The 26168-nt window shown below is 45.1% G+C and overlaps 1 protein-coding gene across 1 annotated transcript in view; it reads left to right on the top strand.

Moving 5' to 3' along the window:
- The first annotated feature begins 12316 nt into the window (after positions 1-12316).
- The window catches only part of LOC144612010 (integrin alpha-7-like), a 202780-nt gene continuing 188928 nt past the window's right edge, over positions 12317-26168 (top strand). Inside the window, exon 1 of the mRNA XM_078431445.1 lies at positions 12317-12565. Within this exon, the coding sequence (XP_078287571.1) occupies positions 12405-12565 (161 nt within the window). The 5' untranslated portion in view covers positions 12317-12404. The remainder of the gene's footprint in view (positions 12566-26168) is intronic.

Below are 26168 nucleotides of genomic sequence, written 5' to 3'. Positions count from 1 at the left end.
TAGTGAGCCTTGCAAAGTTTCATCCATCTTTCTACCAAAGCCTACCATTTCCTCCCCTTTTCATGAGGAATCTGTTTCCTATGACACTTCTCTTTCCTATCTCCATTCTAGGTTCTCATGCCATAATTTGCTATAGCCCCGTTGATTTGATTACCTCGATAACTGTTACTCTTACCCAGTTTTCTGTAAGGATTCTATTCCATTCTCCCAGTTTCTCCATCAGATGAGATAATTTCAACTCGGCATCATGGTGTCAGAGGTTATTGGAAGAGGCAGGAGAATGGGGTTAGGAAGGAAAGATAGATCAGCCATGGTTGAATGGCAGAGTAGACTTGATGGGCAGAATGGCCAAATTCTGCTTCTATCACTTATGATCTTATAATCTTATCATCATGTTCAACACAAACATTATGGGACAAAGGGCCAATTCCTGTGCTGTACTGATCTATGTTCTATGACATTTGTTCTTACATAGAAGTGTTGTCATTAAGTCTTTGTTATGCCTTAGCTGAGGATTATTATGTTGACAGGCGTACTCACTTGCATCTGTACCATTTCTGCTCTCACCCCTCTCTCTCTCCCTAACCCGCTAGTTGGCATATTCAATGTATCATTCTCCATCAAATCCAGCACCTCTAATGTGATGCTACCACCAAACATTTTTTTCCCATGCTTTCTCCTTTCAGTATTCTGAAAGAGCCATTCCCTTCATAACTTTCAGTCCACACCTCAATCACTCCAGCAACCCTTCTCCATCCAATATCACCTTCCCAAGTACAGCAGATGCAATACCAGCCTTTTTAACTTTCACCACCCTTGCAAAATACCCATCGATTTTCAACGTTTTACTATGAAGTCTCTGAAGATGTTTTACTGCCCAAATCTATTTCCATATGTTTCTTGCAATTTTATGTTTAAAACCTTCCAATTCCTTGAAGCCCTCCTCCTGCTCTAATGCTTTCCTGGCAGGCCTCCCACATAGTAATGTTACTCAAAGATTCTGCTGTCCAAATCCTAACTTGGTGCAAATCTCATTCAACCATCACCCCTGTACTTTCTTGTTCCATGCTGCTGCCTCTCTGTATATAAAACCCTCAACCTTTGAATCCTCATCCAAGTTTTCTTCTTGTGGTTTTATCTTCTCCATCTCTCTAATCCATGCCTGAAAGGTCTGTATGCCATTTCAATTCTTGCCTGTCGCTCATTCCTGATTGTAATTGTTCCATGTCTGTGGTTGCACTGCCTTGGCCCTTAGCTCTGCAATTCCCTCCTTAAACATTTGAGTTTGAGTTTAGTTTATTGTCACGTGTACCGAGGTACAGTGAAAAACTTTTGTTGAGTGCTAACCAGTCAGCGGAAAGACAATGCATGAATTCAATCGAGCCATTCACGTCTCTGGTTTTCATTCATTTTAGATAATCCATGAAAATCTATACCCTTGATTAAGATTTCCATCTCTCTCCTGATATCTCCTTCTGGGGCCTGTGGTCAATTTTCCTTTGTTGAAAATCCTCTTGTGAACCTGCTTCATCATCGACAGTCCCTTGGGATTGAAGATGACTTGCTTCCACTCCATTCTGTGGAGCAACTGTTCAGAGGTGGGAACTTCAGACCTTTCCAGAGATGGGTCAGTTGGTGGCTGATGCGGTGGGGCTGTATTTTGGGAGGAGGTACTGTTCTTCTGCTGCATACTCAATACCTCTGTGTGTTCCTGAGGTCCTCAGTACCATCCCAAATACTCCCTTTTCAGCTTTTTGATGACCATGGACTAGAGATTCCAAGGAGTTTGTGGGGATGTGCTTTAAGTGTAAGAGGCTTTGAGCACATCCTTTAATATTTTTCTCTGTCAAGTAATCTCTTTGTGTGACAGAGCTAGGAATGGCATGCCTCGTTGGGGACAACATGGCCAGCTCTAGTGTAACTGGGGCCTCAATGCTGGGGATACTGTCTGGGAGAGGATGCTGAAGTTGGTTAACTTGTCCTTCCAGTGATTTTGGACGAGACAGTGTCTATGGTATTTCTGTAGTCCTTTGGACTGCCCGCTGTAGGTATTCCAGATCTCAGTGGCATTTAGAAGGGCAGGGATCACTGCAGCTTGCTCGACCATCCATTTTGTGCCAGGTCTGAGATCTTAACTTTCAAATATATAATTTTCCCCAGCAGACCAAAAGCTGTGGTGGCACATTGATGGTGGTGTTGAATTTCATCAATGATGTCTTCCGTGGCAAAAAAAAAGGCACACAATAGACATGAGAAGGGGTCCACACTTTCCAGGGGCCTCGCTGCAAACCTTTATTATTGGAGTGCAGCAAGAGCATGTTTTTTAGAGGACCCTTGTCTTGTGGATGTTGAGTGTAAAATCCATACTCACTTATGTTTCAGTGAATAAGTCGACAATTCTTTGGAGCTTGGTCGCAGAGTGTGCATCTGCAAGTGCCATCTGCACGCCGCAAGTCAGAATCCGGGTTTGGACAACCTTGATTCTGGTGTGAACCACCGACGAATGATTTGTGATGTTAAGGGTGATAATTACATCAATACAATTCGTTGTAGAATTTTTTTATGATGCTCTTGTAAATATTCAAGATCATGACATTACCCTCTATATATCAACAGCTTATTAAAAGCAAATACATGTGTATAAAATCATGAGAGGAATAGATTGGGTAGATGCACAGAGTCTCTTGCCCAGAGTTGGGGAATCGAGGAAAAGAGGACAGAGGTTTAAGGTGAAGGGGAAAAGATTTAATAGGAATCTAAGGGGTGGTGAGTGTATGGAACAAGTTGCCAGAGGAGGTAGTTGATGCTGAGACTACCCCCAACATTTAAGAAACAGTTAGACAGGTACATGGATGGGACAGGTTTGCTGGTATATGGACCAAACGCGGGCAGGTAGGACTAGTGTAGATGGGGCATGTTGGCCGCGTGGGCAACTTGGGCTGAAGGGCCTGGTTTGCACACTGTATCATTCTATGACTCTATGACTCTATAAGATATACAATGGACTGAGTGATTTTGGCAAGCCTAAAGAAAGAAAATTAGAAAACAAAATTACAATTTGCAGAAAACAACATCTCTTAACTCAGTGCCATTGTCTGTGGTCATGCATTTCTATCCACTGTTCCCACAACTGTCTCAGACCAAAACCATTAGCAGATGTGGTATATAATACTGATGTTTTGTGGGATTACTGACAGGGATATGATGCCCTCTGTTTTGCAACAACTGAGGAATTCTGTAAACATGCCAGCTTGTTATTTTTCATTGTCATGAATTGCTTTAAAGACATAGCAGAAACTTGTCAAAATATGAATATCCATGGTTTATTGAGTCTACACCAGCTGCATGCATCTACCTGAACCACAATACATACTTCTTTCTTTGTAGACTTGTTAGAATCTTGTCCTGGAAAGGTTTGAGGTTGGGAGAATGAATCTGAAACAACTGCGAGGGATGATGGAATGTAAATACCGAACAAAGTAATTAACAGGCAAAACTGTGTGTGGTGGAGAGAAATCGGTGGTATAGTGAATTAAATACTGTAATTTAAACATCACTATAGATACCAAAAAAACAAACCTATGGACCAGACATTGGGTGGAAACAGGTCCAGCAAGTCACTGATGTATTTCCATGACATGCATGTTTCCTTCCGTGTTGTCAATGTCATCTCTGGCACAGACACTCAAGGACCCCCCACCAGTGACAGTCAAGAATGGAGGCAAGCTTCATAAGGACAGAGAGGCAGTCAGAGCCCACTGCAAGGAACGCTTGAAGAAACTCCACCACCATGACCCTCCTTGACATGAAGTCATTGATTCCATTCAAGCTGGTTCAGTCTCACCGCCATAACTGAATGACAAAAATTCAAAAAGGCCATATGCCAGCTGGAAAAATAAGGCCCTGGGAATAAATGGTATCCCTGCGAAAATGCTGACACTTAGTGAAGAGGAGCTTCATTTCTAAATTCCCAACCTCGTCCACCAGCAAACGTCAGAGATGTCCCGGGCAATGACCATCTTCAGGAAAGGAAAGAAACCTAATTGCAGCAACTGCACAGGAGTCTCCCTGCTGTCTGTTCCAGGGTACATTATCACCAGAGGCCTCCATGACCCTCAGTGGTTGAAAAGCTGCCCCTCGAGTCCATCTAAATTCCATCCAAATCGAGGCCCAGTGGACATGATCTTCACTGCGCAACTGCGAGGAATACACGGAACAATATCAACCATGATACATGGCTTTTCTTGACCACACCAACAGCATACCCATTACCAGATTCCCAGAATAGACCCAGAGAGTTGTGAATTTGTGGAATTTGTGGAATTCTCTGCCACAGAAGGCAGTGGAAGCCAATTCACTGGATGAATTTAAAAGAGAGTTAGATAGAGCTCAAGGGGATAGTGGAATCAAGGGATACGGGGAGATGGCAGGAACAGGTTACTGATTGTGGACTCTTGGTTCTTGGTCCTCCAAGATATTCCAAATGGAATTTAAATTGGAGGCGGTGGAGTATGGACTTAAGCAAGAAGGGCGTCTTGGAGAAGAAGAGCTACCTTAAATGTAGTTGCTTCTGGTTGAGTAACTATAGTAGGGTGAAGACTATTCCACGCTTGAATTGTGCGAGGGAAGAATGAATTGCTATATACACACATCTGTCTTGGTAGCTGGTATCTCCAATTGAATCGAATGCCCTCGTCTGCTTCTGATAGATTTGGGTTTGGTGTAGATTTGGTCATCTATGTTGAGCTGACCATTTAACATTTTGTAAAAACAGGTCAATGGTGGACTTTACGTCTGTCTTGGAGCTGGTTCTTGATCAGCCATGATCACAATGAATGGCGGTGCTGGCTCGAAGGGCCAAATGGCCTCCTCCTGCACCTATTTTCTATGTTTCCATGTTTCTATGACACTCTATTCCAAGCTCAATCACACGAAGAAATTGCCTGGTGGATGGAGACAAAGATTCAAGGATATTTTCCAAGCCTCCTTGGAAAAGTGTAATATTCAAGTGTAACATTGCATGTGAATCCTGGAAGCCCAGCGTAAATAGTGTACCCCCTCACAAACAACCTACCTACCCACTTCCCCTGTCAAGCACCTCATGCCCCATCTGCCACCATCTCAGTACCAGTGGAATCAAATCAACCTTGACCCCAAGGAAGAGAAGAAGAAAGAGTACTTTGGAAATGATGACTTCAGTGGATTCGTTTTTTTGGAATAACGTTCCTGATTTGATGTTGGCATGCAATTCTGTTTCTAGGAACCACCAATATTCACAACTGCTTAACCATCTGACCTTGGAAGTCTGGGTGAGATTCCATCTCCCTAGCTCAGGGCTACAGAGCCAATTGTGGAGGTCTAATTGTGATCAGTTAACTTACTGCAGATATTGGAGGGTGGGTCCCCTTCCCATTTGCCCTTTCTGGTGAAAGTACCTCAGAGAGCCTGTGTCACAACTCATGATGTTTGTGTGAGTTCACTGCGTGCAAATTGGTTCATGTGTTTTATACATTACAGCAGTGTATACACCTCCAATAATATCTTGTTGAAACAAGGAACTGCGGATGCTGGTTTACAAAATAAGACACAAAGTGCTGGAGTAGCACAGCGAGCCAGGCAGCATCTCAGGAAGGGACTTTAAGAGATTTTGCATCTGAAGAAGGGTCTCGACTTGAAACGTCATCTCTCCAAAATGGTGCCTCATGCATCTAGGCTCACTGGGCTGTTCTGTACATTCTATACTAACTGGGGATTGTGCTTGTGTATGGTGATATCTTGCTGAACTGTATGCAAAAAAAAGTATTTCATTGTACCTTGGTACACATGATAATAAAGAGACTATTGAACCATCCAAGTTCTCCTGAGATGCTGCCAGTCCCACTGAGCTACTCCAGCAGTCTGCGTCTTTTCTCAAAAAATACCCTGTTGGCTTTGGATTATCCTGAGGTTGTGAGTGACAAATTGCTCTTTTAGTTGATTGATTGGCTGGGCATTCTTCCATTCTAATTCCACTGTTTATCTCTACCCAACAGAACCTCTATTATTTAATAATTTACTCCCCAACTTCCTCCCTGAATGTTCTTTGGCCACAGCCACACAGATGTAACCCTCTCCACTGTTTTACCGAACTGGTCATTTGCCATTTTCACCATTGATTCTGAGGGCAGCAGAACAGCTGAGCCTGGCCATGTCCACACAAATGCACTTCGCAGTAGAGGTCATTGGTATGTGTTCAGAGCCAGAAAGCCGAGCTGTTTTTAACCCCTATAAATCCAGGAAGACTGAGGGCAATTCTTTTTTTTTGAACTACTGCTAACTTTCGTATGTCAGTGACTTCACTGTGCTGCCACAGTGTGGCTTAATTGATGGCTTTGATAAACCACAATTGTGCACTTTCCCTAAAAAGGAAGCACACAATATCTGCAGAGGTCACGAGTCATAGGCCTCGGGATTGAAACCAATTGCATGACATCGGCTGAACGACAATTTTTTTTCAAACAGGAAAACTAATCACTTTGTTGTTAATTCAGCATTAAAGAAGCAGATTCCATGAAAGTGCAGCGCCTTTTGATATTTCCTTACTAGTCATAGCAACGTAAATTTTGGAGGAGGCAATTCAGCCTATTGAGTCTGTTCCATCATTTTAATGACATCATATCTAACCTGTGACATAACTCCACATACTCTCCTTTGCTCCATATCCTTTATTAACTTTGGTTGAGAAAAAATTATCAGCTTCAGATTCGACAATAACAATCGACTTGCCATTTACAGAAGAGAATTCCTAACCATCTGATGGCAGGAATGTTTCTGAACTTCATTCCTGAACTAAAAACATAAAATGCTGGAAATCCTCTGGTCAGTGAGCAGCTGTGGAGGGAGAAACAATATTAATACTTCAGGTCAATAAGCTTTCATCGGTGTAATCCCCTCCTCTTAAGAAAGGCTGGCTCTACTGTTTAGACCATGACCCTTAGTTTCCCCAACCAGCTAAAATAGTTTCTATCACTCTAATTTCCCATTAATATCTTAAAAACATAGAACATAGAACACCACAGCTCACAAACAGGCCCTTCGCCCCACAATGTCTGTGCTAAACATGATGTCATGATCATCTCTTATTTACCTGTGCATAATCCATATCCCTCCATTCCTTGCGTATCCATATGCCCATCCAAAAGCCTCTTAGATGTCACTGTTGTATCTGCCTTCCACGACCACTCTTGGCAGCACATTCCAGGCACTCACCAGTTAAACTTCAACCAAATCACCCCTTTATTTAAATTATGGGGAGTCAACTCTCGTTTGTGCAATCTCTTCGTAATTAAACTTTTTGAGTCCAGCATGTGATTCTGGTGAATCTACCCTACTCTCCATCCAAGTCTCGCATATCCATCCTATGGTATGGCAACTGGAACTGCTCACAGTGCTCCTATTGTGCTTTAACCAGCGCATGGTATGACTGTGGTAAAATGTATACCCATTTGTAATCCAGGCCTCCAGATCGTTAACCTATTTGATTGTATTCTGTACAGAATTTGGAACACAGAACAGTGCAGCACAGGAACAGGCCCTTCGGCCCACAATGTCTGTGCAAAACACAACCATGCCAATGCAGACTGATCCCATTTGCCTGCACATGGTCCATAACCCTGCATTCCTTGCCTGTTCATGTGTCTATGTTCCTTAAAATTGCTACCTCTGGAGGCAGTGCATTCCAGGCACCCATCACTTCCTGTGCAAGGAAAACTTGCCTTGTAAATATCCTTGAGGCTGCACCCTTTTGCCTTAAAGGTATTCCCTCCAGTATCTAACATTTCCACTTTGAGAACAATATTCTGACCAGGCATTCTATCTATGCCTCTCATGATTTTATACTGTTCTATCAGGTCTCCCGTCAGCCTCTGATGCTCCAGAGAAAACAATCCAAGTTTGTTAAGCCTATCCTAATAGTTATACTCTAATCGGGACAACATTCTGATAAATCTCTTGTGCACCCTCTCCAAAGCCTCCACATCTTTCCTGTTATGGGGCAAGCAGAACTGTACACAATACTCCAAATGAGATCCAACAACGTTTTATACAGTATCTCGCAGTGACATTTAATGATCGATGTACAAAGTCTCTTTGAACATTCACTGCTTCCAGTTTTTCACCACTAAGAAAATGTTCTGTTCTATCCTCTTTAGTTCAAAGTGGTTGACCTCACATTTGGCTACAAGAATTTCCATTTGTCACAGGCTTTCCCATTCACATGTTTTTTTATTTCTATTTTCAGTTGAGCTTCCATCTCATTTTGGTCACAACGCTGTCTATTTCTGTATCACAGGCAAACTAAATCTAAAAATCTAAATCTAAATTTGGATAGTGTGTTTTTTACTGGATTGTATTCAAAGAATAATCGCTGCTAGGGCACACTGGTCATGTCCTGCCGGTCTGACCTCCTATCTGTTATCGTAGGGCATGAAGTGCTGGAGTAACTCAGCGGATCAGGCAGCATCTGTGAAGGACCCGGATAGGCAACGTTGCGGGTCAAGACGGACGTAGGGTCCCCATCTGACACGTCACCTATCCATGTTCTCCAGAGATGCTGCCTGACCCACTGAGTTACTCCAGCACTCTGTGAAACGTCACCTATCCATGTTCTCCACAGATGCTGCCTGACCCACTGAGTTACTCCAGCACTCTGTGAAACGTCACCTATCCATGTTCTCCACAGATGCTGCCTGACCCACTGAGTTACTCCAGCACTCTGTGAAACTTCACCTATCCATGTTCTCCACAGATGCTGCCTGACCCGCTGAGTTACTCCAGCACTCTGTGAAACGTCACCTGTCCATGTTCTCCACAGATGCTGCCTGACCCGCTGATGTACTCCAGCGCTTTGTGTCCTTTTTTTGTAAACCAGCAAATATTGTCAGACTGAAGAAAGGTCCCGACAAGGACGAGTCACTCCCTCTTCTCCCCTCTCCCATTAGGCAAGAGGAACAGGAGTGAGAAATGCACACCTCCAGATTCAGGGACAGTTTTTTCCCAGCTGTTATCAGGCAACTGAACCATCCTATCAACAACTTGAGAGCGGCCTTGAGCTACTGTCTACCTCATTGGAGGCCCTTGGACTATTTTTAATCAGACTTTACTGGATTTTATCTTGCACTAAACGTTATACCCTTTATCCTGTATCTGTACACTGTAAATGGCTCGATTGTAATCATGTATAGTCTTTCCACTGACTGGTTAGCACGCAACAAAAGCTTTTCAGACTGACTTGAGAACATCCACGAGAGGGAAGGTGTGCAGCCGGAAGTAGTTGTGCATGTAGGCACAAATGACGTGGGTGAGAAGAGGAAGGAGGTTCTGCAATGTGAGTATAGGGAACTAGGTAGGGGGCTGAAAAGCAGGACTTCTAGGGTGGTTATCTCTGGGTTACTTCCAGTACCTCGTGCTAGTGAGGGTAGGAACAGGGAGAGAGGGGGTCTGAATGTGTGGCTGAGGAGTTGGTGCAGGGGGCAGGGATTTAGATTTCTAGATCACTGGAATCACGTCTGGGGCAGGGGTGACCTGTACAAAAGGGACGGGTTGCACCTTATTTGGAAGGGGACTGACATTCTGGCAGGCAGGTTTGCTAGTGCTACACGGGTGGGTTAAAACATAAAATTGGGGGTGTGGGGGGGAGGGGGGGTGGAGTCAACAATGTGGACGCATATCCGTGCAGCTAACGGGAAAGAGAATGTAGGAAAGGTCACATTTAAACTAACAGGGCAGAGGGATGGGACCCAATGCAAGGAGACAGAGGGCCATAAAAAGAGGTAGAAAGGAGATAAGAAAAATTAACCTGAAAGCTTTGTGCCTTAATGCGAGGAGCATTCGTAATAAGGTGGATGAATTGAATGCGCAGTAGTAGTGAAGGGATATGATATAGTTGGAATTACGGAGACAAGGCTCCAGGGTGACCAAGGCTGGGAGCTAAACATGTAGGAGTATTCGATATTCAGGTAGGATAGACAGAAAGGAAGAGGAGGTGGGGTGGCATTGCTGGTTAAAGAGGAGATTAGTGCAATAGCAAGGAGAAACATTAGCTTGGATGCTGTAGAAACGGTATGGGTAGAACTGCAAAATAACCAAGGGCAGAAAACGCTTGTTGGGGTGGTATGCAGACCACCAAACAGCAGTAGGGAGGTTGGGGATAGCATCAAGCAGGAATTAGGGATGTGTGTAGCAAATGTACAGCGGCTATCAGGGGTGACTTTAATCTACATATAGATTGGGCCAACCAAATTGGTAACAGTGCTGAGGAGGAGGATTTCCTGGAATGTATACGGGATGGGTTTTTAAACCAATATGTAGAGGAACCGACTAGAGGACAGGCCATCCTGGACTGGGTATTGTGTAATGAGGAAGGATTAGTCAGCGATCTTGTTGTGCAAGGCCCCTTGGGCAACAGTGACCATAATATGGTGGAAATCTGCATTAGGATGGAGAGTGACACAGTTAATTCAGAGACTAGGGTCCTGAACTTGAATAAAGGAGGCTTTGAAGGTATGAGATGGGAATTGGCTAGGATAGACTGGCAAATTATACTTAAAGGGTTGACAGTGGAGATGCAATGGCGAAGATTTAAAGACCGCATGGATGAACTCTAGAAATTGTTCATCCCTGCCTGGCGAAAAAATAAAACTGGGAAGGCGGCTCAACCATGGCTGACGAGGGAAGTCAAGGAAGAGGCGTATAAATTGGCCAGAGGAAGCGACAAACCAGAGGTCTGGGGGAATTTAGAATTCAACAGAGGAGGACAAAGGGGTTAATTAAGAGGGGAAAAAGGAGCATGAAAGAAAGCTTGTGGAAAATATAAAAACTGACTGTAAAAGTTTCTATAGGTATGTAAAAAGAAAAAGATGAGTGAAGACGAATGTAGGTCCCTTACAGACAGAGACAGGTGAATTTATAATGGGAAACAAGGAAATGGCAGAACAGTTAAACAAGTACTTTGGTTCTATCTTCAAGAAGGAAGACGCAAACAATCTCCCAGAAATACTAGGGGACCGAGGATCTAATGGGAGGGAGGAGCTGAAGGGAATCCACATTAGACGAAGAAATGAAATGTAACATCTCCACGTTTGCGGATTACACAAAGCGAGAAGGATGCTATGATACTGCAGGGTGACTTGGATAGGTTGGGTGAGTGGGCAGAAGCATGCAGACGCAGTACAATGTGGATAAATGTGAGGTTATCCACTTTGGTGGAAAGAACGGGAAGGCAGATTATTATCTGAATGGTGTGTGCAATTTTGGTCTCCTAATTTGAGGAAGGACATTATTGCTATTGAGGGAGTGCAGCGTAAGTTCACCAGGTTAATTCCTGGGGTGGTGGGACTGACATATGATGAAAGAATGGGTCGATTGGGCTTGTATTTGCTGAAATTTAGAAGGATGGGAGGGGATCTTATAGAAACATATAAAATTCTTAGAAGATTGGACAAGCTAGATGCAGGGAAAATGTTCCCGATGTTGGGGGAGTCCAGAACCAGGGGCCACAGTTTAATAATAAGGGGAGGCCATTTAGGACTGAGATGAAAAAAACTTTTTCACCCAGAGAGTTGTGAATCTGTGGAATTCTCTGCCACAGAAGGCAGTGGAGGCCAATTCACTGGATGTTTTCAAGAGAGTTAGATTTAGCTCTTCGGGCTAAGGGAATCAAGGGATATGGGGAAAAAGGCGGAACGGGGTACTGATTGAGAATGATCAGCCATGATCATATTGAATGGCAGTGCTGGCTCGAAGGGCCGAATGGCATACTACTGTACCTATGTTTCACTGTACCTCGGTACACGTGACAATAAACTAAACTAAAGCCCAGGAAGGTCGCCTCTCCATTCCCTCCACAAATGCTCCCTGACCCGCTGAGCTCCTCCAACACTTTATGATTTGCTGAAGATTCCACCATCTGCAGTTCCTCGTGTCTCGAGAAAAACGTTAAACGTTTTCTCACAACCAACTTGTAGCAAATATAAATAATTCAAGTGTTTCCATTACACAAACCGTGAACCATCTCCAAAATAACTGCATCTTGAGGCACCGCAGTTTTCCTTCAATTCCGCCCACTTGATTACAATTCGATAAAATCACCGCGCGTAATACTGCAGGTGGCGTTAATTTGTCAAGCATGTTTGTCCACGGGATTTCAAATCTCAAATAATCTAGTGAGGTGTGAAAGGGTTACTCGTCAGACTTCAGTAAGAGCCTGTGTATATGGAGAGTGAGAGAGAGGGAGGGAGTGTTTTACCAACACCACCATCAGTGGCAGCGGCACATTCCGTCTCCTGTACACACGAGGTCACACACCAGTCAGTACCTCTCTGTCAAGCTGCGAAACCGCTTCTCCTGCACCAGAGACATTTACAGCAATGACACCTCTGCTGTGCGTGTGTTGGCTACTCTTGGCAGCCCAGGGCTCGGCGTTTAATCTGGAAACAACTAACACGATCGCAAAGGAAGGAGAGCGAGGGAGTTTGTTTGGGTTTTCTGTGGCTTTACACAAACAGACGAGCCCGGACGCTCAGAGTTGGTGAGTTGAAAATCTATTTTGAATCTGTAACGCCGTTGCATCTGAGCTGATGCCCTCGTGGTAAAGACATGGAAAGTGCAAATTAATCTCAAGTGTGGTGAATTTTATTACTCGGGGGTAGAAACAGAAAAGCGGCAAATGATAATGTTTACAGAAGACATTTACGTAGACGTGACGTTCACCGATTGACGTAATAGAATATTTCTGAATGTGTTTATCTCCGTGTCAACTTATTTTTAATGTATCTCTTTGCGATTATTTTAAGAAGGCAGTGCTTGTACAATTGGCCATGTCAGTAGCAACGCTGTATCCTTAACTCTCTGGGACGCCCGTCTGTAATGGCTTTTTTTTAAAAAGCTTAAATATTGAAGCCGGCACTGGAGTGTTAAAAAGCAGCGATCATTTCTCGCTATTCTTACGTTTAAGTATGTGGGCCATCTCTGTGCATGATTCTATATTCACCAAGCCTAGTCCCTGCCGATGTGACGGGCTTGCAAGGTGCGGTTGGGAGTTGCAACACATCAGTGACTAGTCCAACTTGGTTTGGATACAGACATCAAAATGACTCGGAACGTGGTTTATTCTTTGCAGCCAGTGCAGAAGAGCCTTTCAAACATGCTTTTAAATGAACAGCGAAATGTTCAGTGGAACTTAAAGGCCGGGCTGGGCTGTCTTGAACCTGCGAGAGCTGTTGTCGACAGGCTGCCTTCGCTCCTCCCAACCCAATCGTTTTATGTTTTATAAACCGGCTGCCTCAGTGGGAACCGCTCATGAATTATTGAAGAACGCTTGACAAAATCTACTGCGGTCACAACTAATTGAGCAATGCCGAGACCGAGTTTGGTTTAATTTCAGGGCGATTAAACTGGGATTCAGGCGTGCACGAAATGTATACAGTAGTTTACGGTTTTTTTTAATCCCCATGTAAATACTCACATGCCCCAGAGGACTGACAATGTTAACCGTTACAGTCGGTGTTCTGGTATGGGTACCCGTTTGCTTGAGTCGGAAGATTGTATATTCCAACCCAGTCCATGCCGAAATCGTGCGTGAAAATCCATGCCCCCAACCTGGGTCCCGTTGTGAAACACAAAGTGCCGGAGGAACTCAGCGGGTCAGCCAACATCTGTGGAGAGAAATGGACAGGCGGGACCCTGACCCGCTGAGTTCTTCCAGCACTTTGTGTTTCGCTCAAGGTTGCAGCATCTGCAGTTCCTTGTGTCCCACTGCGGGATTGCTGCCCTTTTGCAGATGCTCACCTTTTCCCTCAATCCTGACTGTTGCCCCTGTGGACTCTTCCTAACGCTAGAAAACTCGGGCAGGAATGAACCAAATCCTCAAGCCTGCCCCGCCAGAAGGGTCTCGACCCGAAACGTCACCCATTCCTTCTCTCCAGAGATGCTGCCTGTCCCGCTGAGTTACTCCAGCTTTTTGTGTCTATCTCCGTCATTCAATATAATCACTGCCCAGGCTTCTCAGCTCCTTCACCCTGCCAGTTCCCTATAGCTTTCAATTCCATGATCTTTCAGGCAGTGTGAGTGACAGTGTGAGCTACGATGAGGATGCTGTGACTTGGATAGGTTGGGTGAGTGGGCAGAAGCATGGCAGATGTGGCAGATGCAGTATAATGTAGATAAATGTGAGATTTTCTACTTTGGTGGCAAGAACAAGAATTATTATCTGAATGGTGTCAGATTAGGAAAAGGGAAAGTGCAATGAGACCTGGGTGTGCTTGTACACCAGTCACTGAAAGTAAGCATGCAGGTACAGCAGGCAGTGTTGGCTTTCATTGCGAGAGGATTTGAGTTTGGGAGCTTAGAGGTCCTACTGCAGTTGTACAGGGCCCTGGTGAGACCACATCTGGAGTATTGTGTGCAATTTTGGTCTCCTAATTTGAGGAAGGACATTCTTGCTATTGAGGGAGTGCAGCGTAGGTTCACCAGGTTAATTCCCGGGATGGTGGGACTGACGTATGATGAAAGAATGGGTCAACTGGGCTTGTATTCGCTGGAATTTAGAAGGATGAGAGGGGATCTTATAGAAACATATAAAATTCTTAAGGGATTGGACAGGGTAGATGCAGGAAAAATGTTCCCGGTGTTGGGGAACAATTTAAGAATAAGTGGTAGGCCATTTAGGACTGAGATGAGGAAAAAGTTCTTCACCCAGAGAGTCGTGAACCTTGGAATTCTCTGCCACAGAAGGCAGTGGAGGCCAATTCACTGGATGTTTTCAAGAGAGTTAGATTTAGCTCTTCGGGCTAAAGGAATTAAGGGATATTGGGGAAAAAGCAGGAATGGGATACTGATTTTAGATGATCAGCCATGATCATATTAAATGGCAATGCTGGCTTGAAGGGCCGAATGGCCTACTCTTGCACCTGTTTTTCTATGTTTCTGTGTATGCTAGTGCTTCCCACTAGCCCAGCCAATCTTTATCACTCAATCAATGACACCAAAAGTGATTATCTGCTCATTAAAAGTGAAAATAAACAACAACAAAAAACCACAGATGCTGAAAATGTAAAGCAAACACAGAAGATGCTGGGGATATTCAGCAGGTAAGGCAGCATCTGTGGGAAGAGGGATCAGTTAACATTCCAGGTCAGAAACCTTTCTTTAGCACTAAACTGGAGATAAGGTAAGCTTGTTATGATGATGGGAAAGTGGGGGAATTGGATGCCTCTGATGTGTAAAGCCAGGGTGACTATGGGGATAAGCTATAAACAAGGTGATTGGTCTGCAGAAGGGTCTGGACCCAAAACGTCACATATCCATGTTCTCTAGAGATGCTGCCTGATTCATTGCGTTATTCCAGCACTGTGTGTCCTTAAGGTAACCTGGTCAAAGATTGAAAGAGAGCAGTCAGAGATTGTGAAGATCGCCCTGTCTGTCCCATTGTGCATTTTGCAACTCTCAGGTTCCCACTCTCCACCTGCTCCCATTCACTCATTGACCAGATAACCCTGTTTACTGCTTACGCCCAGGGTCCCCCCCTAGTTTTACCCTATTTCAGTCGTGTGCCCTCCCACACTTTTCCTGCAACTTTATAAGCTTCTTCTGTCACCTTCCCAGTTCTGATGAAGTGTGAATCGTAGAGTCTACTTCCCTTCCCACAGATGCTGCCTAACCCGCTGAGTATTTCCAGCATTTTCTGCTTTTAGATCTGCTCTTTATCGCTTTGCTATATGGGCAAGCATGCTGTGGACAAATTAGCTGCTGTGTTTCTTACCTTAAAATAGCGACTACACTTCAAAATGTACATAATTGGCTGTAAAATGCTTTGGGATATCGGTAAACGGCACTATAGAATTAGAAAAGAAAAAGGAACTCTCAACAGCTGGACATCATAACTGAGTTACCCCAGCATTTTGTGTCTACGTTCGATTTAAACCAGCATCTGCAGTTCTTTCACCCATTCCTTCTCTCCAGAGATGCTGCCTGTCCCACTGAGTTACTCCAGCTTTTTTGTGTCTACCTTCGATTTAAACCAGCACCTGCAGTTCCTTCCTACACATATAACAACAACTTACTTTTGAATAGTGCCTTCTAATTTAGGATGTCATCGCATCAGTGATCATTAAGGAACATTTCACATGGAGCCTGACGAGGAGATAGAATAGATAACCTCAAACCTGATCAAAGAGAGTAAAAAAGAGAAGTCAAAAAGGATGAAGGAGGGGAAGAGGTGGCGTGGTTTAGGAAGGGGATTGGAATGGGTGAGTGGTGAATATGGGTCTCCTTAAAACATCAGAATGAAAGAAACGCAGAGGGTTTAGGGTTGTAAGGTTAGAGGAGGTAACAGTGATAGAAGTGATAGAGGTGAGAGCATCTGGAAGGATTTAAACAACAAGATGTTTCGTTTAGTTCCTGTTCCAATTGCAGCGCCAATGTACATTTGGAAGGGAATGGATTTGAAAACTTTAGAGTGTGATGGGCCAAATGCAGGTAAATAGAACTAGCCCAGTATACCAACTTGGTTGGCATGGACAAGATGGGTGGAAGAGCCTGTTTCCCTGTTGTATAGATCTACTACTCTGTTTTGAGTTAGGTTATGGGTAACCGAGCTGGAGATGAGGACAACATTTTGATGGGCAGAGGCTGGAGAGGCTGGTGAAATTATTGAAATAATGAAGTTTTGAAACAATTATAAACCATTTGGGAAAAGAAAACACAAAGTGCTGGAGTAACTCAGCAGGTCAGGCTGCATCTCTGGAGGATATGGATAGGTGACGCTTTGGGTCAGACTGAAGAAGGGTCTTGACCGTAAACATAATCTATCCATGTCCTCCAGAGATGCGGCCTGACCTGCTGAGTTACTCCAGCACTTTGTGTCTTTTATTTTGTAAATCAGCATCTGCATTTCATTGTGTCTTTATGGCAAGCAATTGGAATGTAGAAACAAGGAACTGCAGATGCTGGTGTACACAAAAGGCACAAAGTGCTGGAGTAACTCAGTGGGCCAGGCAGCATCTCTGGAGAACATGAATAGGTGACGTTTCAGGTCAGGACCCAACTTCAGGGTTTTATTAGAAGCAGGAGTAGGCCATTCTGCCCACTGCCCCAAACAGATCCAACATTCATGGTTAATTTGAATCCCATTGAGATGAGACATGAAAGCCTCTTATTTTGGGGATAATTAAATAAGAAACGTTGTAGCAGGTAATAGGAAGGTAAAATCATTAGGTTTTTGTATTTACTGAATGGTGTGTGTGTATGTAAGTACTCATTTCTATTCGTGAGCAGGCAGTGTCTAATGGAAAGTAAAATAAGAGTTTCCTCAGATTATGTCCATGTACAGCAAGCAGTCCATGAGAGTGCAGGAAGGAACTGCAGGTGCTGGTTTAAACCGAAGATAGACACAAAAACCTGGAGTAACTCAGCGGGACAGGCAGAATCTCTGGAGAGAAGGAATGGGTGATGTTTCGGTTTGAGACGTCTGAAGAAGGGTCTCAACTCAAAACGTCACCCATTCCTTCTCTCCAGAGATGCTGCCTGCCCCGCTGAGTTACTCCAGCATTTTGTGTCTATCCATGAGAGTGCGCTACTGTGCAGTGTGTGTCCCCAGGAACAAATTGGGGTCCAGGAGATTGTATGTTCATGCGTTGGGTCTACTCGTGAGTTGACGTGAAACATTAACACAAGATCCATAAGGCTGATTTTAGAAAAATAAATGATTGCCACGCTGTAGGTGATCAGTATTTTACTGCTGGCTGGAATTAGTGCTTATGGGAAAATAGAATATTTGAGTTGGAGCTAACATTTAAACAAGCTCTGAGAGGGAATATTTGTGGCTGCAATGTTTAATTGAGTCAAGGGGGCTGACGCACAGTTTATTGAATCAATCCCAACATAAGGGCTTGGAGGCAAACAAAATAAAAATGCAATAAAATCAAGTAAATATTCACAAATAATTAGCAGGCGTCCTGTTCTCAGTGCGTGCGTCTGCACCCAGCCACTCTTGCCGTCTGCTGGGGTGTTAATGAATAACTTTCAGGGCACGTTAGGACTAGCGGCGAGAGCCCATGCAGAGAGAGGGTGGGAATATCCCGGACACAGCTCCATGCGTGGGTGTGAAGTGGTTAATACTCACTTGCACAAGTGTATTAATGTGGTCTAATAGCCCCCTCAACTATAAACATACCTATGACCCAACCGTGATTTTAAATCTGGCCATTTAATGGGAGTTTGTGCCCTTTTTTGGTAAAGCTGCATTCATTCCGATAGGAGACAGCCAAGCGGAGTTATTTGAAGACATTTTTTATTTTTGACAGGCTCCAGAAGCACGTGTCATTCAATTTATTAACTCCCGTTAGAAACATTACAAAAATATCCCAGTCAAGTTTGTCAGCGCAGTGTCCAATTATACATTACTGAAGAATTCAGGGGGTGTGTTCTGATTCACTTGTCCATCTGTAACTCCCGGGTCATCAGCTTCCTTCCCTTTTATCTTCCATTTTCCTTTCTGTTTTTAATCTGTTTTAAGATGTTGACAACCACTTCTCATTTCACCTTCCAAAAATAGGAATGGATAGGAAAGGTTTAGAGGGATATGGGTCAAACGCAGGCAGGTGGGACTAGTGTAGATGGGGCAACTTTGTCAGCATGGACAAGTTGGGCTGATAGGTCTGTTTCCACGCTGTGTGACTCCAAAAACTATAAGATGAGGCAGTGAAGATGGTCTGAAGAGGGGTCTCGACCCGAAACGTCACCCATTCCCTCTTTCCTAGATGCTGCCTGACCTGCTGAGTTACTCCAGCATTTTGTGATACCAGTGAAGATAATAGAACAGTAGTCCCTACCCCATTTCCTAACACTTGGGCCTTGGGGTCGATATTCGCTCATTCAGTGCTGCTCTTATGCAAACTGCCTCATTCCCTTTGATGTGTTCTTCCTTTTGGCTGTCGTTGATCTTTTTTGAACACTTCTTCACTGAGTGGTATTTTGTTTGTGCTGCTGCTTTGTAGAATGCCGCATAAACAAGGTGGAACTTAAACCCAATTCTTCTGCAACCACATATTCAATAGCCCCCTTTTAAACGTTTATTTCTGGACATACAGATTATTTTCTTGGCTGGGGTCTCCCAATGCTGGCTTGAAAGGAGAGCAGTTTATTTCTGTGTATTCTATATAGATCAGCTGGATTGATTATCCAGTTCCCTGGATCTTTCCCAATGGACATTCCCTTGGGATTGAGTGAGAAGGGGCAGCTAGTCTTTAATTCTCTCTCTTTTATAAGACAGTGTTAGAAGGGCTGCTTCAAACATCTGTGCCTGGATAATGTGACCATCCCAGGGGCCATGTTGAGAGACACCTATCTCAACAGGGAATTAGTTAAGGGATAGATTGCAGAAACCACGCTGCTGAATTCGGAGCTGTGCGCAGCATAGTTTGTAGGGTGACACGTTCAATAAGCAGTCAATTTTTCAAGAACTCATTGCAACTCTTAACAGCTGCTCACAACATTGAAGTACTTATGCTCGCCACTCTGAAATAAATCATTTGCCTGAGGTGGACTGGGGCTGTAAAAGTTGAAAATGCTTTTGTCAACACCGATGGTTTCTGTTTGGCTTGACAAGGAATGACGAAAGCAGACCAGGTGTCTTGAAGTGGTGGCCTTGTATAAAGACGTTGCAGTGAGAGTGTGGACCTGATGGTTTCGGACAGCTGACCAACTCATGTGGGCACTTATGGAAAGCAACGTGGTAACAGGTTGTTTTTTTTCTTGCCTGAGAGCAAACGTGTTTGGTCACCAACGTATCATATTTCTGCTAAGTGTGAGGGGGGGTGGTGTGGTGGTGGGGATGTTGTAATCGCAGTCCACATCTGAACTCCATTGAGCTACTAAGTTCATAGGTTCCCTATGACTATAGGAGCAGAATTAGGCCATTCGGCTCATCAAGTCTACTCCACCATTCAATCATGGCTGATTTAGCTTTCCCTCTCAACCCCATTCTCCTGCTTTCTCCCATAAACCGTGCATTAGAACACCTTCGCTCAGTCCAACCTGATCTCCCGGATGCCAAACACTTTAATTCTCCTTCCCATTCCCCCACTGACCTTTCTGTCCTAGGCCTCCTTCATTGTCGGAGTGAGGCTAAAGGAAAATTGGAGGAATAGCATCTCATATTTCACTTAGGCAGCTTACAGCCCAGTCGTATGAATATTGATTTCTTGAACTTCAAGTAACCCCTGCACTTCCTTTCTCTCCATCCCTCCCCCACCCAAGTCACACCAGGTTCCTGTTCTCACCTCGCAAACAACTAACAATGGCCGGTTCCTTTATCATCGTTACTTTTCTGCATATCTTTCATTCATTGTTCTTTATCTTTCTTCATCATCGTCTATATCTCTCGTTTCCCTTTTCTGTGACGTTCAGTCCGAAGAAGGGTCTCGACCCGAAACATCACCCATTCCTTCTCTCCAGAGATACTGCCTATCCCACTGAGTTACTCCAGCATTTGTGCCTATAATTAGGGTGATACAGGTGTCCCACCCCACCTGTCTTTCACAGTTTTCTCGCCCCTATTCCTATCAGTATGAAAAAGGGTCTTGACCCAAAAACATTGTCTGTCCATTCCTTCCATAGATGCTGCCTGACCTGCTGAGTTCCCCCAGCATTTTATACTTTGCACAAGATTCCAGCATCTGTAGTTTCTTGTGGGTATCTCTGAATTTTATGGCAGCTTGGAATCTCGTGGTACAATAATCCTCTTTACATTGACTAATGGGGCACATCATGAAAAAAACATAGCGCATATTTCAATTGATTCTCCATGTACCTCCATAATAGGGCACCTGTTCATCATTTCAAATGATACAGCACAGAAAGAGGCCACCGCCTATCATGTCCATGCCAATCCTTTAAAATTGCACTATAATCACTGAAAAATATTTCTAATTCTCCACACTCGCTGTGGCACTGCAAATGTTCCCTTTTAACTGTAAGCATGATTCCGTCTTTGGAAGTTACAATTCAATTAGCTTTATTCACTTTTTCAGGCAGTGCACTTCATGCCATGACAACTTCTGGCATGGATCCTCCATGGCTTCATCTCCCCTCTGGTTTTTCTGTACTTATCTTAAACAAACCTTCTTGTCAATGGAAACAGCTATTCTTATTTACCCTGTCAAAAACATTTGATAGTTTTGGCCATCAGGATGGAATCTCCTCTCAACTGTCAGTTTAAGGAGAACCTTTATAACCCTTTTAGGCTCTCTCCATAACTGAAGTCCCTTATCACTGATACCAGTCAAGAAAATATAGACTTCATACACTTCACCTCCAATTTCCATCCTGCCCTTAAATATACCTGGACTATCTCTGACATCTCCCTCCCGTTTCTGGACCTCACCATCTCCATCACAGGAGACAGACTAGTGACTGACATTTACTACAAACCCACCGACTCGCACAGCTATCTGGACTACACTTCTTCCCACCCGGTCCCCTGCAAAAAGTCTATCCCCTACTCCCAATTCCTCCGTCTACGCCGCATCTGCGCCCGGGATGAGGTGTTTCACACTAGGGCTTCCGAGATGTCCTCGTTCTTCAGAAAACGGGGCTTCCCCTCCTCCATTATAGATGAGGCTCTCACTAGGGTCTCTTCTACATCCCGCAGCTCCGCTCTTGCTCCCCCTCCCCCCACTCGCAACAAGGACAGAATCCCCCTCGTTCTCACCTTCCACCCCACCAGCCAGCGGATCCAACATATCATCCACCAACATTTCCGTCACCTACAACGGGACCCCACCACTGGCCATATCTTCCCATTGGCGGAAGTGGCGGCGCCTAACGGCTGCGGCTCGCTAGCAGTCTGTTCGTCTTTTTTCCTTTTTTTTTGTTGTGTGTCGGTGTTGGGATGGTTTTTGTATTTTTTTTTGGTTGTGTATGTGTGGGGGGTGGTGGTGTGGGTGGGGGGGTGGTGGTGTGGGTGGGGGGGTGGCGGGGGGGGTGGTGGTGTAGGTGGGGGGGTGGCGGGGGGGGTGGGGGAAACCTTTCTCTTCCTCACGGCGCGGGGTGCGGCTCGGCTGCGGGGCCTAACATCGCCCGGTGCGGCTCGGCCGCTGGACTTTACATCGCCCGGTGCGGCTTGGCCGCTGGACTTAACAGTGCCCGGTGCAGCTCGGCCGCGGGACTTAACATTGCCTGGTGCGGCTCGGCTGCGGGACTTTACATCGCTGGTGCGGCTCGACCACGGGACTTTTCATCGCTGGTGCGGCTCGACCACGGGACTTTTCATCGCTGGTGCGGCTCGGCTGCGGGACTTAACATCGCCCGGTGCGGCTCGGCTGTGGGACTTTACATCGCTGGTGCGGCTCGACCATGGGACTTTACATCGCCCGGTGCGGCTCGGCTGCGGGACTTAACATTGCCCGGTGCGGCTCGGCAGCGGGACTTTACATCGCTGGTGCGGCTCGACCACGGGACTTAGCTGCACAAGGCTCGGTCGCGGGACCTTTCATCGGCCGGCTCGGCCGCGAGACGTTTCAGCGCCCAGTGCGATTCGGCCGGGGGGACTTCCATCCCCTTGCGGGGACTGTGCGGGTCGGTCGGGGACGGGCTGTCTGTCCGTGGGCGTGGGGAAGAGAGTGGAAGTTTTGTTGCCTCCATCACAGTGAGGGGGTGTTTGGAGTCACTGTGATGGACGTTTGTGTTGGGGCTATGTGTCTTGTGTTCTTTTTTTCTATGACTGCTATGTAGTTTCGTTCGGTACTTCGGTACCGAATGACAAATAAGGCTCTGTTATACTGTTATACTGTTATACTGTTATCCCCTCCCCTCTCTGCGTTCCGCAGAGACCGTTCCCTCCGTAACTCCCTGGTCCACTCGTCCCTTCCTACCCAAACCACCCTATCCCCGGGCACTTTCCCCTGCAACCGCATGAGATGCAACACCTGTCCCTTTACCTCCCCCCTCAACTCCATCCAAGGACCCAAACAGTCTTTCCAGGTGAGACAAAGGTTCACCTGCACCTCCTCCAACCTCATCTATTGCATCCGCTGCTCTAGATGTCAACTTATTTACATCGGCGAAACCAAGCGCAGGCTCGGCGATCGCTTCGCTGAACACCTGCGCTCGGTCCGCATTAACAAAACTGATCTCCCGGTGGCCGAGCACTTTAACTCCCCCTCCCATTCCCAGTCTGACCTTTCTGTCATGGGCCTCCTCCAGTGCCATAGTGAGGCCCACCGGAAATTGGAGGAGCAGCACCTCATATTTCGCCTGGGCAGTTTGCAGCCCGGTGGTATGAACGTCGACTTCTCCAACTTCAGATAGCTCCTCTGTCCCTCCCTTCCCCTCCTCCTTCCCAGATCTCCCTCTATCTTCCTGTCTCCACCTATATCCTTCCTTTGTCCCGCCCCCCTGACATCAGTCTGAAGAAGGGTTCGACCCGAAACGTCACCCATTCCTTCTCTCCCGAGATGCTGCCTGACCTGCTGAGTTACTGCAGCATTTTGTGAATAAAAAGAAAATATACTGTATGCCCTTAACCTCCTTCCTAAACTGTGATGCCTTAAATTACTGACAGTACTCCAGTCAGGGTCTAATCAGTTTTATAAAGGTTTAGCATAGCTTCCTTGCTTGTACATTTACCAAATCAACCTATCAATTTATATCTCTGTCCAATTAATCATAATGCTGTCGAGTTTATTTTAGCAATCTAATTGTAGAACCAGAGAGCATTCCCTCTTTGACGATTCAATACTAGACTGGTTACATTTTAGGCACTGCTGGTACATCGTCCTCTTATCAGTGCAAGGAGCTCTTGCAGCTTCTTATCATCAGGGTTCAGGTCATTGATTCTGCTGCTGTGCTCATTCCCCCCCTGCTCTGCCTTTGTCATGGACTTTTTCCCCAGGTTCACTCTTAGCGCTCCTGTTTGAATATAACTGTTGCTTGCAAGGATACTGGAGAGGGCAGTTGGTCTTCAGCTACAGGAAGGCCTTAACTGGCAAGGCGGCAGGTTTCTGACCCTACAGAACAGGGCACGCCTTCGCGGTCATGATTGCTGCCCATTTATGTTTCAAATTGAATTTAAATTCCCCAGCTGCCTTCATGGGATCTGAACGTGTGTCTCTATATTGATAACCAAGCCCTCATAACAGTGCTGAGTTTGTTCAGAGTTGCAGAGTTGATGTTTCCCCTCTCCTTCCATCTTGCATGTGCTGATTGACCAAGGCATGGGGGTAACCTTGATGGTCAACAAAAAGAATGGCATGAGATCACTTGTGTCCACCTGAAACATAGCTTCAATTTAAAATCTCATCCAATTGATTGCACTTATGTTGGTGCTGTGCTCTCTCAGTACTTCACTGAACGGTCACAGTATATGTTGCAAGGAATATTGATTGAAGTAGGGGGGAGAAACCTAATAAAGAGAGGTGGAGCTGGGAAAAAGGGTGGCAAATAATAGGGGCATACAGGTGTCCTACCCCACCTCTCTTTACAGCTTTCTGCCTCTTACTCTTATCACTCTGAAGAAGGGTCCTGAGGCGAAAAGTCACCTGTCCATTCTCTCCCCAGATTGATTGATTGATTGATTTACAGCATGGAAACGAGCCCCTCGGCCCACCGAGTCCCCGCTGACCATCGATCACCCCTTCATGCACCAGTTCTGTGTTATCCCACTTTCTCATCCACTCCCTACACACTAGGGGGCAATTTACTGAGGGCCGATTAACCCACAAACCCGCACGTCTTGGGGATGTGGTAGGAAACCAGAGCACCCGGAGGAAACCCCACGGTCACAGAGAGAACGTGCAAACTCCACACAGACAGCACCCGAGGTCTGGATCGAACCCGGGTCTCCGGTGCTGTGAGGCAGCAGCTCTACAAGCTGCACCACCATATGCCACCTGACCTGCTGAGTACTCCAGCACTTTGTGCTTTGCTCAAGATTCCAGCATCTGCAGTCTCGTGTCTCTCTCTGGATTTTATTGAAGCTTAGAAACTGTTGGTACAATAGTGCTCTTTACATTGGCTGCTTGAACCCACAACCATCTGCCCAAATCAGAGGTGTTGGTTATCACTCAAATGATCTGAACTCTTAACTATGTGTGAGGAGAAAAAAAACCTTGTTACATTATCTTGCTGCGAAGTGAGACATTTCATGTCTCAACTACGTCCTCTGACAGGTCATTCCATGCACTTACCAAATGTAGCTGAGCATCTTATATGATACGATACGATACAATACGATACGATCGAACTTTATTTATCCCAGGAGTGAAATTAATTTGCCAATTGTGAATCTAATTATACTAGTTCGCAACCTAGCCAGCTCAACAAAGCTACCAGGAATCAAGAATCGGAATATGAAGTGGTTAAATAAACAAGGCTGACAAATCTCAAACAAAATTAAATACATTAACGGATTGATATGTATTGAGACACTTCATTGTTAGATTGGAAAAATCCAGCCTAAAACCTGGGGAGTGGCTTCTGAACTATTGACCTAGAGAATACATTATAAGCAGAAAGATAATTAATTTAAAATTAAGTACACAAGAAAACATTGCATTTGATTCAGGAGCTGCTGAGCTGGCCATTTTGTGTGTCAGAGCATGTCTGTCAATAGCAATTTCCAATTTCAGATGATTGGAGTGTGCCCTGAATTTATAAAAGCACACTGCAGGTTACAGGCCCCTGGAGTGTGCCATTTTCATTAAGTGAATGAAAGTCTTAGATCCCAAACTAATTTCTCACAGGCCCATGTAATTTGCCCTTTCTGTTTGTGGAACTAAAAGCCTAGTCATTATTTTCGGGGTGTGTGGGGTGCCGAGAGTGGGGAGGGAAGTTGTAATGGAACGATAGAGTGTGGGTGTCGATGTGCTGGTTCAGAATTTTGAGTTAAACATCCAGGTGAAATTCGTCATTTGAAATTCTTCATTCGATCCACTGAGTTGTGATTGCACAAGATCTTGCCTCAGATAATTTTGTTACAAACGTGGGTTTAAAGTACCATTCAAAAACATCTAGCTATGAATAAATCAAAGCAGAACACCCGGTCATGGCAAGGGAGATTCCCACAAATCACCTTTTAAAGTCATAGACTCATACAGCATTGAAACAGGCCCTTTGGCCTAACTTGCCCATACCGA

Source organism: Rhinoraja longicauda, chromosome 42 (assembly GCF_053455715.1).
Source record: "Rhinoraja longicauda isolate Sanriku21f chromosome 42, sRhiLon1.1, whole genome shotgun sequence".
NCBI lineage: Eukaryota > Metazoa > Chordata > Chondrichthyes > Rajiformes > Arhynchobatidae > Rhinoraja > Rhinoraja longicauda.
The sequence above is the reverse complement of the archived record's forward strand: the minus strand, read 5'-3'. Positions and strand labels throughout refer to the sequence as shown.